Below are 16,685 nucleotides of genomic sequence, written 5' to 3'. Positions count from 1 at the left end.
CGGCAGCGAACCGCGACGGGCAGTGGCGAACGATGAAGAACTGTGACGCCGGACAGATATATATTACGAGACAGAAACCAGAATAAATATCCTAACAACCTAGAATAGATTATTCCATACAGTATATTGCGTACAGTACCTTTTTAATGATATTACTTTTACAATTAAAAATAAATTGTTAAAAATGGTTGAACCATAATTTAAAATTAAAGTTCGCCTAGCATCACGGTTTCACATGCACAAAGAAAATAATGTTACGGATACACTTCCATCTCAAGCTAATATCACGGTTGACCTGCAGAAACACTCCACCAACCATATATAGAAAATCAATTACAGATTTCATCTATCCACTATCACAATTTCAGACAAAAGGATTCTTCATTTTGCCAACAAAAATTTTCGTTCCTTCGGGAACATCTATCAGTCATAAAAGACAAAGACAACATGCATATATTGAGGCAAAAAAATTCTAGATGCTTCCCAGTCATTCCTCGTCAGAATAATTAAACTTCACTGAGTGAGATTGTAAATCAATTTGGCCTCCCCGATAGCTTCCACGTTTCTTCTTGGTTTTCTCATGACGAAAACCCCTGAATCAGAGAAAAAAATTTCATGTCAATACACAAAAAAGAGGACAGTTGTAGAATGTGTATGTTAAAGATATTGTACGTGCTCTGTGTTTTAAACAATTATATTGAGTGAGCTGAACAAAAATTTAGAATTGAATAACAACTTTAAATATACAAATGCATAACATGGAAATCTAAGCTAAGGTAAGATCTGAATTGCCCCTAAACAACGATTTTCCCTTGAAAGTAGACTAAAATTGAGCTAATGCAACCATGCGAATGATTTATACTGTCCGTAAAAGCGCTAAACTTGCGAGTAAAATATTGCTACTCGTGAAATTACAAACCTTCCTCTAACTTGGTCAAGAATTTCTGCTGCTTTAGCACCATAACCATTCTCGGCACCATCCTACAGACAGATACACCAGTAACAATTTGTTGGAGAATGCAAAAAAGGAGAATTTTACAACACCAAATGCAATAAATAAAAGAAGTGAAAAACTATCAATTTATCACACCTTTGCCCAGTAAGAGTTATCCTGGAGCCTTTCATCCGTAAACTGTATCTTGTCAACTTGTACTCGCTGAAATGCCGTCTTGACTGGTTTCTGCAATTACAGTTATCAGAAACATGAATTCCACCATGTTAGCTTCATCAAAGAAACTAATATTTCAGGTTCATATAACTAAATAAAGCAAAATTGGAGACTACAGTAATCGTCGGCAAAGAATGAAAGAAATCATAAACTAAGCATTGCAAACAACCTAAAAAGGACAGACAATAGCAGATATGGGAAACATAGTAAACTATGGGCATTTTGACAAAACTCTATTAGTCTAATAGAGTATTCATAGCATTGATTGATGATGTGATTCTTTATCAACAACGTATATTTCCTCAACAAAAATAATGAAGGCTAACTCAACTCAAACCAATAGCATTGGCGAAGGCCAGTATAAAAGAAAGAAAAGGTTTATTCTATCTTAAAACAATACAAAAATAAGATTGGAGTTTCATTCAGAGGAGCTTTATTTGTTAGCAAGCAGAAAGTGACATATATAGAGAATAACCATTAGTTAAAGCATACCTCAACTGATTCCTTTTGCTGTTTCTTCTGAGACCTCTGTACAGAAGATTTCTCTGCAGTGTTCTCAATGTTTTCCTTGGTTGACTCCTTAGATGCATTTATATTTTCTATTTTTCTGCGTTTGTTTTCTTCATCTGCCTTTACATCTGCAACCTCTTGACCATTTTCTTCAGAAATTGTTCTTTTTCTTTTCTTAGAATCTTTTTTCTCCTCACTTGTCTTCTCTTTGCTTGAGAATTCAATATTCTCTTCCTTCAAAACAGTTTCATTGGGATCTTCAGTATGTGCTATTTCATCACTTTGACCACTTCGCTTGTCTTTCTTTTTCGACTTAGACTTGGATTTTTTCTGCGTCTCAGAACCATTAATAACTTTAACATCTGTAGAAACATCAGCGCTTACTTTATTACCTGCAACAGTAGTAACGGACTCCAATTGATTGCCTTCCACACTATTAGCGAGAGACTCAGAGACTAACTTGCTTTTCTTTTTCTTCTTTTCCTTGGATTTACCCTCTTTGTTTTTGTCCGGCACATCTGCAACTATCCAGAAGCAGAAGAGGCAATGTCAAGATTTAATTGCCAGAGCTTAGGAAGTAACGTAATGAAATACGAAGGCATTTAAAGTTATGACAATAAGAGGGTGTACCAGAGCCCAAAGCTCTCTTGTGGTCGAGTTTACAAGGGTACATAACCATACCCTTGTTAGTAAAGAAAACCATTTCCAATATTTACCATGGCCTCTAAGTCAATGAAAAAATTTTAGCTGTCAAGGAAGTAACGAAGACATGAAAAAGTTTAAACTAATTTAAGCTTACCTTGCTCATTTTGATCATTGATATTTGCCTTAGCATCTTTACCACTGAAAAGAGACAAAAAAAAAACAAGGAAAACTCAATTAACATACAAATGACACAGAAATGATAGTTGAATATACAAAATATCATTCATGCAGATACTAATTGGGGCATCAAAGAGAGTGGCACTGCCTCTTCAAATTATTTGTTCAACCATTCTATCTAGTAAAAACCACATTTATTCAAAACATGGATTCTCACAGATAAGATCTTACAGTGGCCAGCTTCAGTATTACAAAGAATATTAGGAGTAGTTTTGCATTGTATACTTAGAGAGTTTTCACTATAATAATGAAACATAATGAGTGAATCTACAGTTCATTGCATTCAGCAGTGTATTTAAATGAAGCAGAATGACAGCATCTTCATGGGGGCATCTCTATGCCCTCACACAAGATATATATGATTTGGCTAACATCTTCTCCCAGGAGAAATAGTTTGGACTTAGGCAGTTTTTTAGGGGCATCTGTTCTAACAAGTAACCAATAATACACATTTTTCATTGGCAGCTTGATTCTATGCCTTCTTTTACTTTTTATGCATTGGAAGATATATGACAGTCACAATTTACTTTCTCCTGCTAATATTTTCAAATAATATAGGAAGTATTTTAGATAATCTCACTAAAATCAACAGGGAAAAATCATGTGGGTGAAACAGAATTTTAACAAAAAGGGCCTTCTTCAAACATTTTTAATGAAGAAAACATTCAAACAATAAAACACTGGTTATATTCTTCAAAAGCAACAATATTACATTAGCATAATGATATCTTAATTGGTTTACAGTTATATCCTTAAAGGTGCCCTAAATTAAAATCCTTGTTAAGAATGTTGCACGCCACAGTCAGTTTAAACATGGCTTTCAAAGTCGAGCACCCATTCTGAAAAATATAAAAACACAAGTCCTCTTCATTTATATTTCTGGTGAAAAAAACCAACTATCATAATAAAACCAGTTCTCCATAATATTGAGAATGTGAAGTAAAATAATTCACAATGCAAAACTAACAATATCATACTAGTCTTACCATATTTCTAAATACTTGAGGTGCATTTCTTCTAGATCAAGCCGCGATTCCTCAAAATCATTTTTCTGCATCACAAACATGACAGCAAAGTAAAAACGCAAGATCCAGTCACATGAAATACGTCAGTCATACGGAATAAAAAACATAGAACATTGAGGAAAAAGGTGTTCAAACACAGAATTAGGGTTCAACATAATGAAGTTCCAACTCGGCTACGTAACCGACCTCGAGTTGCGCTTCGGAGCGGAATTTTTTGAGCGTCTTGGAGAAGCCAGAGAGTTCCAAGTAACGGGCAATGGCATGGTGAAGGAGAAGTGTGGATTCCCGCTTGGAGTTTGGAGTTCCATTCTGCACAGTGTTCTTCATGGTTTGGTTGCTTAACAAAACTTGGCGAGGAGTGAAAACGAATACGGTAGAACTTCCTTTGTTACACGGTGGAGTTGCAGGCATGCGAAAACAGAGTAGTAACGAAACTAGTCCCTGCAACCGCCACACAACTACAGAGGAAGGGTTCAATTAGGGTTTCAAAAACCCTTTTCCTGCTAAGAGTATTTTATTGGACCAATAAACCCATATATGAGTAGTTACATTCCAAAAAGGTTATTAGTCATGAATTTTTATTTTTCCATTTGTAAAAATTATATTTTTCCTTGAAAGTTGATTGTGATATAAGTCAGTAGGAGAACATTAACAAAATTCATCCAATAAAATAGATTATATATTATTTAATTTAATTAATTTAAAGATTAATTACAGTAATTTTTTAAAATGAAAAAGTAGATAAAAATATTTTATAAGCACCAGTTTTATATATTTAAATGAGAAAATTAAATTTAAATGGGAAATAAATACTTTATTATTTAAAAAATTATATATGATATAAAATCATTTATTTTTTAAATATAAAATATATATTTTTTTTAATATAATATATCTAACTCTTTACATCTTTGAATTTATTTTTAATTATTTTTGTATGATTTGGAAGACAGTAAAGACTAGATCAATAACACATAATTGCTATGATATTTTACTTTTGAGTAAGCTTTATTTTTTTTCATAAATCTCTTCTTCTTTTTTTTTGCTTACATGTAAGGGAAGAGGATAGAGATAAATGATTGAAAAAATCATTCACCTACGGACGTTAAAGGTTAATATTGTATGTTTCAAAATAAATTTAGAATTCAAATGATTAAAAAAATATTAAAAAACAACTAAATAATTACCTTAACCAAAGTGTTAAATAAATCTACAAATATTTTTAGAAAGAGAGATGTTGATAGAATTAATACCTTTATTATAATGTTTATTACTCAAATAACCACTCACATACTTAAGTGCCAATAATTAGTATTAATTTTATTTCTATCAAAATCATTTCGCTCAAGTAATCTACTCAAGACTCAAGTAATAAAAGAATAAGAAACTTAATTATTATTTAAAAGAAAGATACTCAAACAAAGAACTTGGTAAAAAATTATGATTATAACATAAGAACCGAACATGCCTATGGAAATTATTAAAAAGTTTAATCAACTCCTTAATTTTGTTGTGAAGTCTCAATTAGGTTTTAATTATTTTTTTTTCTCAATTAGGTCTATATTTTCGAAAAATTAGAGCTATTAGGTTCTTCTCTTAGTTCCGTACTACCATTATTAAAGGAAGTGTCTGTGTTAGTTCCTGGTTTTTTTAAATTTTTTAATTATATTTTTATATTTTTTATTTCTTTTTAATTTAAAAAAAAATGTTACATGTCAAATTGATATTGTGTCACGTATTACTGTCAGGCCACATGTCATTTTATTAGTCTCAGTTTGGTCTTGTAGTTTTATTTTGTCTTAATTTGGTCCCTCTATTTTTATTTTTTCTCAATTTAGTCCTAATTTTAAAAATTAAACAATTCTGTCCCTCTCCAAATTCAAACAAAATTTAAATTTTATACAAATTTTAACAAAATTTTTTTATTAAAATTGATATTTGTATTACATATTTTTAACAATATTAAGTTTGTTTATATTTTTATTTATTTAATTATATAAATGTTAATTATGTTCTTTAAATATATTTATAAGAGTTAAAAGAACAAATTATTGATGTGAAATTTCACTTTTTTTTTAAATAAAAAATTGGAGAATTTTTTTGTGAAAATAGTAATTAAAGGTAGTTTCTTCTCTTTCATGATTTTTTTCATGGAAACTTTCTCCACGAAAATTCACACCAACTGTCACTCTTTTCTTAAACTCTTATACGTATATTTAAATAACATAATTAAAATTTATATAATTAAGTAAATATAAATATAACTAAACTTAATGTTGTTAAGATTTATATACAATTTAAATTTTGTTTGGATTTGAGAGGGGAAAAAATTGTTTAATTTTTAAAATTAAGACTAAATTGAGACAAAATAAAAATAAAAGGTTCAAATTGAGACACAATAAAAATATAGGGACCAAATTGAGACTAATGCAATGACAAGTGGCCTGATAATGACACGTGGCACTGACAGTGTCATGTCACACTGTCATTGTCACGTGGTACAATATCAACACGTGGCATTTTTATTTTATTTTTAAAAAAATAAAAATAAAAATAATTCAAAAATTCAAACACATCAAGAACTGACAAGTGACACCTCTTTTAATGGCGTTAGCACAAAACTAACGGCAAGAACCTAATTCTTTAATTTGTCAAAAATAGGGAATAAAAAAAAATTAATTGAGAACCTAATTGAAACTTCTCAGCAAAATTAGGGATCTCGAACATAATTAAACCTTACTAAAATATAATTGATGTGCAATGATAATAATATGATAAAATTGTGCAATAAAAAATGTTGTACTAATTCTGATCATAATTACGAGTTGAGATTAAAAGTTTGGATGCCGGAGATTTGGAAAAAAAATTGGTAGATTAACTAAATTATTGAGTTTGATAAGTTTTTCACTTTTTTAAATTGGAAAGTTGTTTTTGGTTAGTTTAAAGATTGTTTTAGCTTGGAAAATTAAAAGATATAAAATATTGTGTATAGATGGACTAATTTACCATAATGACTAATTGATTATTAAAAAAAATAGTGTTTTGGATATTGAATGTGGATTTGTAAATAAATGGTAAGATTCTATATGTGATTTCAGTTGTTCTCGTCGTGTAAAGAATAATTTTTTGTTGTGGAGAAAAACTGATTTACTTATAAAAGATTTTTTCGACGATCAAGTTGTTAAGGAGTAGATTTTAAGTATAATTCAATCCCACAAAACGGGCTTGTAAGGTGAGGTTTACACTTACTCATATACTCTAAATTGTATAGTCGACGTGAGATTTGCAACACACTCATCATGCCAAGGTATATAGATCTCAAGCATGAGACTAAACATTAATGGGTGATCCGATAGTAGATGAAAAAATATACCCAACAAACAATAAATATTGCTAGCATAGGCTTTAACCTGACTCTGATACCATGTTAAGATGTGGACTTTAAGTCTAACACAACCCTACAAAACCGGCTTGTAAGGTGAGGAGGGTGTTGGAAGTCCTACATCGACTAGAGATAAGATCAATTTAGAGTATATAAGTTGGTGCAAACCTCATCTTAAAAGCCAGTTTTGTGAGGTTGAATTTGACTTCAAATTCACTTCTTAACACTCAATAAGAAAATTTGGACTTTTGCATAAATTGTCTGTATTAGATAGTGATTTTTTTTAAAGAAACTTATATATTTATAAGATCAATCTGTAATCATGAATTTATTTTTTATTAAAAATTTTACTTACCTTATAAATACAGTAACAATATAATAAATAATAAATATAATAATAAATAATAAATAACCAATTAAATTATTAAAATTTAAAATATGGTTTAAATAAATATCAGTTTAGGTTTTTACATGACAATGAACAAAGAAGCTTAAATAACCTCTTTAGACAATAATTTTTTATTATATTTATTAAATTGTGAAGAAGCAATTAGCATTGAAATATTTTGATTCAATGTTGAGGACAAATTATGGTTTTTAACTTGTCACAATGCATTCTAACTAATTAACATCTATCATTGTCAACAGACAAACAGATTGATTTATCATTTCAAGAATATTAGATTTTTTTTTCTAAATATTATAAATCAAGACAGTGAAAAGGTTGAACCTAATATTTTATCCTTACATGATTTAGATCTTTTTAGTTTTCTTTTTCTTTTAAATTAAGACTGTGAGCTAAGGTCTTAATTTAAAAAAAACGAAATCAATTGGTATAAGGAAGATCTCCTATCTCTTACCGTCAAAAGTTAATAACTTTCAATATATACACAATTTAGTTACAGAAATTTGAAACTTGATATTTAATTTTAATCTTATTGTTCTAAATTCTTTAAACTAATACTTTTTTTGGTTAATAATGAGTTGTCATAACTTTTTTAATTTCGTTTTTCAAGCAAGATAGAAATATGATAATGTTAAATAAAAGTACACTCCAACAATTTCAATTATGTTTTCTTTGTTTTTTATATAGAAAATTATATATTATGGTAGTTTAGAAATTACTGTGTGTTGATTTAAATGCACAGATAAAAAAACAAATGAATACAGGTATCCAATATCACTTCAATCAAATAATTTTACGATATATTTCGTGTATTTTTTAATAGATTGTGATAGGTCGAAACGATTTTTATTAATATAAACTGACGTTACTGTTTTTCAAGATGTCCTACAGGGTCGAACCGAGAAATTAAAAGAAATTTCTGTCAAGGAGTGTATGTAGTTAAATTTATTTAGGTTAAATCATTTTATCTGTCTCATTTTTATATTAAAGTCTCGATTCGATTCTTTTACTTTTATTTATTTAGTTTTTAAAATCATTTTAATTTAGTTTTATTTAAGAAATATGTAATTAAGTATTTTTTTATTAGTATTGTACTAACATCAGTAAAAAAAAAAATATCACAGTCATTGTAGTTTGTCAGAACCCATTAAAACTCACTCAAAAATCCCAAGTAGTGAAAGCCAGTCAAGGAGAGAGAGTCAGAATTTCGGATAGTGGAAAACAGGTGGCTACAGGAGAGTGGCCGTTCGTTTTTAGTGACGGCAGTAGTTAATGCCAAATTTCAAACTTTGAGCCACTTTTTGCATGCAACCCTTCTTCCCCAGATTCTGAAACTTCCATTTTCTCCTCCTTCTCTCTAAAAAGCTCTTACTTCTCTCTAAGAAATCTTACTCTTTTCTTCTTCCGATCACCACTCAGGCACCATTTCTACTCTCCCGACGTCAAGGGCTTTCAGTTGAACCGTTCAAGTTGTGATTCTAAGCCGGTGAGTTATTTTCTCCTCAGAACGTTCGTTTTATTTCACATGCAAACCCAAATTTCTAGTTGCATGAAGGGGTCGTTTTATTCTGAGTATTTCTGGTTTTTCCTGTTTGGTTTAGTTTATAAAGTGTGATCGTCAAACTCTAAGATTCTCAGTAGCAGTGAGCTATTCTATTCAAATTGTGAACGTTCGGCTACGCTTAGAGGTAAGGGAAGCTAGCTAATTTAATTACTTAGTTTTGATATATGAAACTGTTGTTTGATAATCATGCATGTATGTGAAATTGAATTATTTGATGTTCGGTGATTTTGGGTGTGGACTGTTATATGCAATATTCTGGGTTTGGATGAAATAAGTTCTGCAAGTTTTGTAGAAAATCGATCGGTATAGAACGCTCGGTCTGGTCATATATTTGGGCTTAGCGGTATTAGGCTTCGTAGTGATAATTTGGTTATGTGTTGTTCGGTTTAATAGTAAGCGTTCGGTCTAAGTATAATTCTTCTTTATATTTCCTAAACAGTTTAGTTAATGTATTCTATAATACGTAAAGTCATAGATGTTATCGTTATTTTTCATTAAAAATAAGTGTGGTGTAATTGTATATATATATTCCTTCATGTTTATTTAAGTTTAGTAGCGCTTAGTCTTGGACCAAGCGTTCGGTCTCAGTAGCGCTCGTTCAATATAGTTCTCGGTTTTATACTATTATTTATGATAGTGCTAGCTCTCGGTCTTGTACTAGTCGTTAGGCTAGTGCTAGCGCTCGGTCTTGTACTAGCCGTTAGGCTAGTGCTAGTGCTCGGTCTTGTACTAGCTGTTAGGCTACTGCTAGCGCTCGGTCTTGTACTAGCTGTTAGGCTAGTGCTAGCGCTCGGTCTTGTACTAGTTGTTAGGCTAGTGATAGCGTTCGGTCTTGTACTAGCCATTATGCTAGTGATAACGCTCGGTCATGTACTGTCTTGGTAGTGCTTGTTCTGTACTAGCGCTCGGTATCGACAGTGCTCAGTCTTGTACTAGCGCTTGTTCTTGGTAAGTGTTTGGTCTTGGACCAGCGCTCGTTCAATATAGTGCTCGGTTTTGTACCAGTGTTTATGATAGTGTTAGCGATCGGTATTATTGAGTTGTGTGGTCTCTTATGAGCGCTCGTTCTTATACTAATGCTCAATATTGTACTTGTACTAAGTTAATAGTGTTTGGTCTAAGACAATATTGTTCGTTCTAAATCATAAGTGCTTGATATAAGTCCAAGTGTTCGACTCCTACTTGAGTCTTATTCTCTAAATGACCGTTCGGTCATGTTCTCATATTGGGAGTGCTCTCCCGTTCGATTTTGTTCATAGGTTATGTTAATCTTTCACGTTTGGTCGTGTTCAAAGGTGGGGTTATTGTTTTACTGTTACGTGTGATATTTATTTAAAGATGTGATGGATGAGAAAGTATGATGTGAAAATTATATTATGGATCTAAAAGAGAATTCCAAAGAGGAATGTCTTAGTGATTGGTTGTATTGTGGTAAAAGTATGAATAGGGAAAGCTTAGTATTGGCGTTCATCCTGAAATTCTAGTGGTCATTGAGTCTCAAGTAGAGAATGGTGATGCATGTGGTGAGAATAGCAAGAGACCCTAGCTTGGGCGGTATGTATTACCTTGACCTAAGGTGAGGTATAATGGGTTAACCTCGTGTGGCAAACTCAAGGGTTTTTTCCATGCTGCGGTAATACTGATGGTTTTCCAGATTACCACCCACGAGTGCACGAACGACCATAGCTCATATTCATACTAGTCCGGACAGTTAGTGTAAAGTGGTCGGTTATAACATGTTTTATGATTTTTGTATATGTATAATTGTATTATGTGGGTATCTGAATTGTATGTTGACATAATCAATTAAATTACACTAGCTTAACCTTATTTTCCTGTCTTGTCATGTTGTTTGTTCGGTCGTTTTGTCCTTGCAATGATCACCCTATGGGTGTGAGCAGAGTGTGCAGAAGGTATTATGGAGCGGGCGCTGGCAGAAGAGGTTGGTTTCTATTAGAGTAAGATTGCTCGGTCTTGTATCTATTTCTGTATTAGTTTAAGATCGTTCGGTCTAATACGATGCTTGTATGAACGTTCGGTTTGTACTGGTAATAGTAGCAGTATAGGTTTCTTCAAAGTTTTAAATTTATGGTTATTTTAGTTTAACTGTAAGTTAAATTTTATTCCTATAACTGTTCTATTTTATTATAAATGTAAGGACCCTTAACTATAGTTTAAAGCTATATTTTTGGGATGTTACATAGTTTCTTTTTTAATTTTTTTAATTAATTTTACTTTTATTTAAAAAATTTAAAATATAAATATTTGTTTCGTGTTAAATTAATGTTGTATCACGTGACAATGACATTCTGATATGGTAGTGATCGTGTCACATGTCATTGCACTTCAAATATTATTATCTTAGTCTCAATTTATTTTATGTCTTTAGACTGTTAATTTGGTTCGTTCACATAATTACTTAGACAAAAAAAAAAAACTTACAAGACCAAAAAGTTTGTCATTGGAAAAACCCAAATAATCAAAAGTATCTATAAAAATCCTAAGGATAAGAGTCAGTCAATGGACTTTCTTTAGAAATAATATTAATTTTGAATAAAAAAAATATAATTAACTCCTAATCTATAATAAATTTAATTGCTTTTAATTTGTCACAAAATCATATACAAATTTTTTAATCAGAGTAACATATATTTTGTAAGAGATTTTAATAAACTTAATTGCTTGCTTATATAAGAAAATTGTGCACCAACATAAATTATTAAAATCCTTCACGTGCTAAATATATTTAGTTTTTTCTTGATTGACTAAATATGTTTTTTAAGTATGAAAGACAATGGCTTAATTATTTTGTGCGAAAAGATTATCTAGATGCGGCTCAAAACTAAATAAGACATTTCAAATTAAAATAATGAATTTATGAATAATAAGTTTATGGATTTTATTATTATGTGGTCTTTTTTTTGCTATTTTTGTAATATATGACTTGAATTTATATGTAAATTCTACCAATTACTTATTTCTCTTTAATAATATATATATGATTTAATTGTTTGCTTTGTCCCTAGTTTAGTTGAAGTGTGTCAAGTTCCTTCACCTTTTTAAAAAAGTTGCAATTTCGTCCACACATGATTTAAAAGTGTCAATTGCATTCATCCAAACGTAGAAAAATTTGCTTTTGTCAGAACACCCTTCAATATTTTAAAAATTTGTATGTGTGTCAGCCACATAGTCATAAGCAATAAATTTTAAATAATTTATTAAAAAAATATATTATAATATCCATGGATAACATTTTTTGTGCATTTCAAGAGTTGGAGAGAGAATGTTTAATCATTCAATTACAGAAAAGTGTTAGTTCCTCTCACTTACTTTGTTCAACATTAAACAATTATTAAAGATTGTTAATCCTACCATCATAACAATTTCTTTTTATCTTTATTTTGTTTGTTTGGAAAAAACACTATGGTCAGACAGTTATCTCGTTACACTATATACATATCTTTTCCTAAAAAAAAATATTAAATCTATTTATCTTACAAACAAATAAATTAACCAGAGTTCTTTTAACTTATATTAGCAATATAATTTTTAAGTTTCGTAAATTAAAAAATCTAGAAGAAACATACAGTAAACTTCAATTAACAGAATTCAAAAACAAACATTTTTATGTTTAAACTAGGAAAGAAAATAGAGAAATTTTAAATAGACTTTTGAATTGAAACTTTCTGACAATTGGTACATGTAAATTGTAAGTATTTTGTTTAATTTTACTTTGCTTTGATATAGAGATTTTTCAAGGATACATTTAAATATATTGAATTTAAATTGATATTAGTTTAAATTATTTTATTTTTCATTATTTATTTGATAAGTAAATTTAAATTTAAATATTTTTATTCGGATGAAATATTTCAATTACTAATACATACAATTATTTAAAAGTAAAACAATCAATTGTTGAATTTTTTTAGTCAAGATTTACAAAAATTGAAACAAATTATTAATAAATAATAATATTTGTGTTGACAGTAAAAAGAAAACACACTATAGATATTAAAAAAAACTGCCAACTAACAATTCATACAAAAATTAACTTTTTATTTCATAAGCTCTCGTTTTCTCTCTTTTCGTCTATATTTTATTTTTATTTATTAAATTTATTTAAATACTATTGAATTTTTACAAAATTTATATGTATTTAACTTTATTACAATATTTTTATTAATTTAATATTCTTTTGAAACTGAGTGCCAAACAAAAAACAATATATTTTGGTTAGATATATTTACACAATAATACATATATGTTGTTTTTGTCCTTTTATATTATTAAAACATTATTTTTTATTTAAAGAAGGGTATATATGTACAGAAAGTTAACGCCGTTTCTGTCTATTTAACGGAAAGGACTTGATTGAGACAAATTTTTCTACGTTTGGATGCAATTGACACTTTTAAACCATGTGTAGACGAAATTGCAATTTTTTTAAAAGGATGGACGAACTTGACACACTTCAACGAAACTGGGGACAAAACAAGCAATTAAACATATATATATATATATATATATATATATATATATATATATAATATTTAGTAATTATAAAAAACTCTAGTGCAGATTTTATTATAATTAATCTAATATTCTAACATTTTGGTTAGACTCCATGTTTCTTCTATCGTGTTTGAAACTTTATCACAATGTACTATGTACTGTTTTATTAATTATTATAAATTTTATTCTCTAAGAAATTGATAAAATTAATAATTAGATTATAGTCAATAATTGCATTAAACTATATATTATATATTTTATTTAATAACATAATAGTAAATATTATATAAAAATAATGATTTAAATATAATAAAATTACAACATATTATTCTATCTAATAAGATATATAATTTCATATATGTACATAAATAAAATTATTTTTAAAAGTTAATTAATGTTTTGTAATAAAGCTAAACTCACTTTAAACCTAACCCTAATTTACTTGAGATGGGTTTTGGAGACTATTTTTTTTTGTCTCACTTGAAGGGTCTCCTAAAAGGAGATTTTTTCAATGATGGGTTATGACTGACCATAAACCATAAGTCAAGTTGATAACTTTACTTGTATTTTTATTTTGTTTCAATTCAGTTCTAAACAATTTCATCTCTCTTTAAATTGGAATGAAATTTATTTTTTATATAAATATTATACAAATGTTTTTAACAAGATTAATTTATTTATATTTGTATTTTACATTAAATTTTATTTAAATAACTTCTTCAACCTTCAATCTTCTTGTGTATTTGTCTTCCATAAAATGAATAAGAGTTATGTCTACAAAAGACAATCTAACATTTAAGTCAATCTCTCACCTCAACAAAATATTAAACGTGTAGTTAATGAAAACATAAATAAAATACCTTGACAATTGTAATATATATATATATATATATATATATATATATATATATATATATATATATAATATAATATAATTTTTTGTGTTTGTGAGTTGTAAGACCCATAAAAATATATATATATATATATATATATATATATATATATATATATATATATATATATATATTTATAGTAGTAAATTTTAGTATTTTATTAGTAATAATAATTTTAATGGATAGAAAAATGTAAATTTTGGATATAAAATTATAGTAATTTTAGAAGGAGAGGTTCAAATTTTTGGTAACTTATTTAGTAAATTTTTTAAATTGAATAGTAAAAAGTAAATAGTAAATAGTAAAAAGTAAATAGTAAATAGTAAAAAGTGAATAGTAAAAATAAATTTTCAGCATTTGGATTTCTTAGCATGGAAGAAAGTAGTAGGTAGAAATTAGGATCAGATTTGGTGAGAAAATGATTGAAATATTATTTTTAAATAATATTAAAATAATAAATAATATTAAAATATTAATGAATAGTAAATTTTTTTTACTATAAATAACCATGGGAGGGAAGATTATTCTGCACCAAGAGAAGAGAAATCAAGTGAGAGAAAGTTAGAGAGAAATTTTTAGTTGCAAGAAGGGTAGAGGTTCTGAAAGGTTTCGGAGAAATAAATTCAGAGCAAGAGACGTCTGGAATAGAGGTAGGGGAGCTAACTTTTCTATGCTTTTATATTATGATTTAGTATTTCTATGCTTTTATATTATGACTTAGTATTGTTTTATTACTATTCATATCTTGAAATTATGTATGAATACTGTTAATGCTTACTGTATGTTTATCTATATTGAAATTCGGTGTTAATATTATATGCTGTTGTTTTGAATCTGTAAATAAGAAATTTGTTAAAAACTAGTTGAGGAACACTTTGGCTAAGGAAAGATTTGGTACTTAAGTTGTCCATTGTGACACACCTCTCTTTCCTGGAAGTCTACTCGACAAGTTTTTAACTTAAATCTTATTGAACAGATTTTGTACTATTAAAATATTGTGCAATATATCTTGTTGGAATGGAAATGTCTGATGAATTCATTTTTGTGGTAGATATGGAATTATGAATTATAATTGTGATAATTGCATTTTATTATACTGCATTTGAATTTATGCATCTGAACATGTTATGGGTAGTATGGGGAGATTTTGTAAGGGTATAATGTGAGTTGAGGAATATTAGTATGGTATGAGTCTTGTGGAGAGATTAAATAAATGTTATGGTATTTGTGTATATGTTGATGTTGAGGGTCCCGTAGTTGGAGGTTATCCTGATACTCTAATAATCATCTAGTCTCAAGTAGAGAGGGATGAATTATGTGGTGAGAGGAGCAGGAGGTCCTGGTCTATGTGCCGGTTTTGGACATAGTGAGGGGATTAACCTTGTAAATGGTATGAAGTATTTTGAAAGTATATTAAAAAAAAAGAAGTAGAAGTCATTACAAGTGCATAACTTCCCGTGACCGCTCATCAACGTATCATCCGGATGAGTGTCTATTGGGTATTGTGGTGTCTATTGGGTATTGTGAGACGAGTGTCTAATAGGAATTGTGGTATGAGAGTGTCGAACATAATTATTATATGATGTTTATATCAAGGTAATTATATATGTTTTATAAATGATTTGTTGCATGTTAGCTCACCCTACTTGTTTGTGTTTGTAGGATGTGATTGTTGTATGATGGTATGAGTATGTATGACATAATTATTATATGAGGTTTGCATGCATGTTTCATAAATGATTGGTTGCATGTTAGCTCACCCTACTTGTTTGTGTTTGGGTATGTGCGATGATCGTATAATTCGTTATACGGGAGCAGATGAAGCAATGTTGCCTCACTCAGTGCCAAGGAAGGGAGAAGTAGAAAAACTATAATTAGAACATTTTTACATGTATAGACTTATATCAACTAGGAAATTTTAAAGGGTGAGATTACGGGATGTTACCGTAAATGTAATGTTACAATATATAAATTATGAATTATCCAATGTGAGAATTTGGGATGTTACATTAATGGTATCAGAGCAGTTCGTCCTTAGGATGACCTCTGTGTTGTGGGTCTTCCGTGTCTTCTCTGTGAAGAATTGAGTCTAAATGGTATAATTTATCATTTCCTCCAAATCTAGATAGTAGAGTATTGTGTCTAACTACCATGACTTTTACCATAGATGATTTTCCTTTCTTAATTATGAGGGTTTGAGGAAATATATTAGAATTAGTTAAAGCCTTGATAGGGAGATATAATACTAGAGTTTAAGTTTCAATGGATGAGTGAAGATGTTGGTGTTTAGAAGTAAATTTTTAGAAGTTTCTAGAACAAATTAATAGATGAGATATCTTA

The 16,685-nt window shown here is 29.1% G+C and overlaps 1 protein-coding gene across 2 annotated transcripts; it reads right to left on the bottom strand.

Annotated features, from left to right (window-relative positions):
• Positions 1 to 273: 273 nt before the first annotated feature.
• On the bottom strand, positions 274 to 4,103 carry LOC124839015 (uncharacterized). Of its 2 annotated transcripts, none has more exons than XM_088105318.1 (7): positions 3,772 to 4,103; positions 3,547 to 3,611; positions 2,478 to 2,521; positions 1,661 to 2,196; positions 1,091 to 1,180; positions 920 to 981; positions 274 to 593 (listed from the first exon to the last, which is right to left on the bottom strand). In XM_088105318.1, the coding sequence occupies exons 1-7, from the start codon at positions 3,994 to 3,996 to the stop codon at positions 488 to 490; spliced, it is 1,128 nt and encodes a 375-aa protein (XP_087961444.1). In that variant the 5' UTR covers positions 3,997 to 4,103; the 3' UTR covers positions 274 to 487. The 2 variants fall into 2 exon arrangements, with proteins under 2 accessions (XP_087961444.1, XP_047170712.2); XM_047314756.2 differs by having other exon boundaries at positions 1,661 to 2,202; positions 3,772 to 4,102.
• Between the last annotated feature and the right edge of the window lie 12,582 nt (positions 4,104 to 16,685).

This window comes from Vigna umbellata, chromosome 1, assembly GCF_029865625.1.
Source record: "Vigna umbellata cultivar VRB3 chromosome 1, Vumbellata_1.0, whole genome shotgun sequence".
Taxonomy (NCBI): domain Eukaryota; kingdom Viridiplantae; phylum Streptophyta; class Magnoliopsida; order Fabales; family Fabaceae; genus Vigna; species Vigna umbellata.
The sequence above is the reverse complement of the archived record's forward strand: the minus strand, read 5'-3'. Positions and strand labels throughout refer to the sequence as shown.

Coding starts and splice junctions, on each gene's coding strand:
- LOC124839015 (XM_047314756.2), bottom strand. CDS start 3,996: ATGCCTGCAACTCCACCGTGTAACAAAGGAAGTTCTACCGTATTCGTT. Junction 3,612..3,771: donor GCTCCGAAGCGCAACTCGAG/GTCGGTTACGTA, acceptor TTTGTGATGCAG/AAAAATGATTTTGAGGAATC. Junction 982..1,090: donor ATAACTCTTACTGGGCAAAG/GTGTGATAAATT, acceptor ATCTGTCTGTAG/GATGGTGCCGAGAATGGTTA.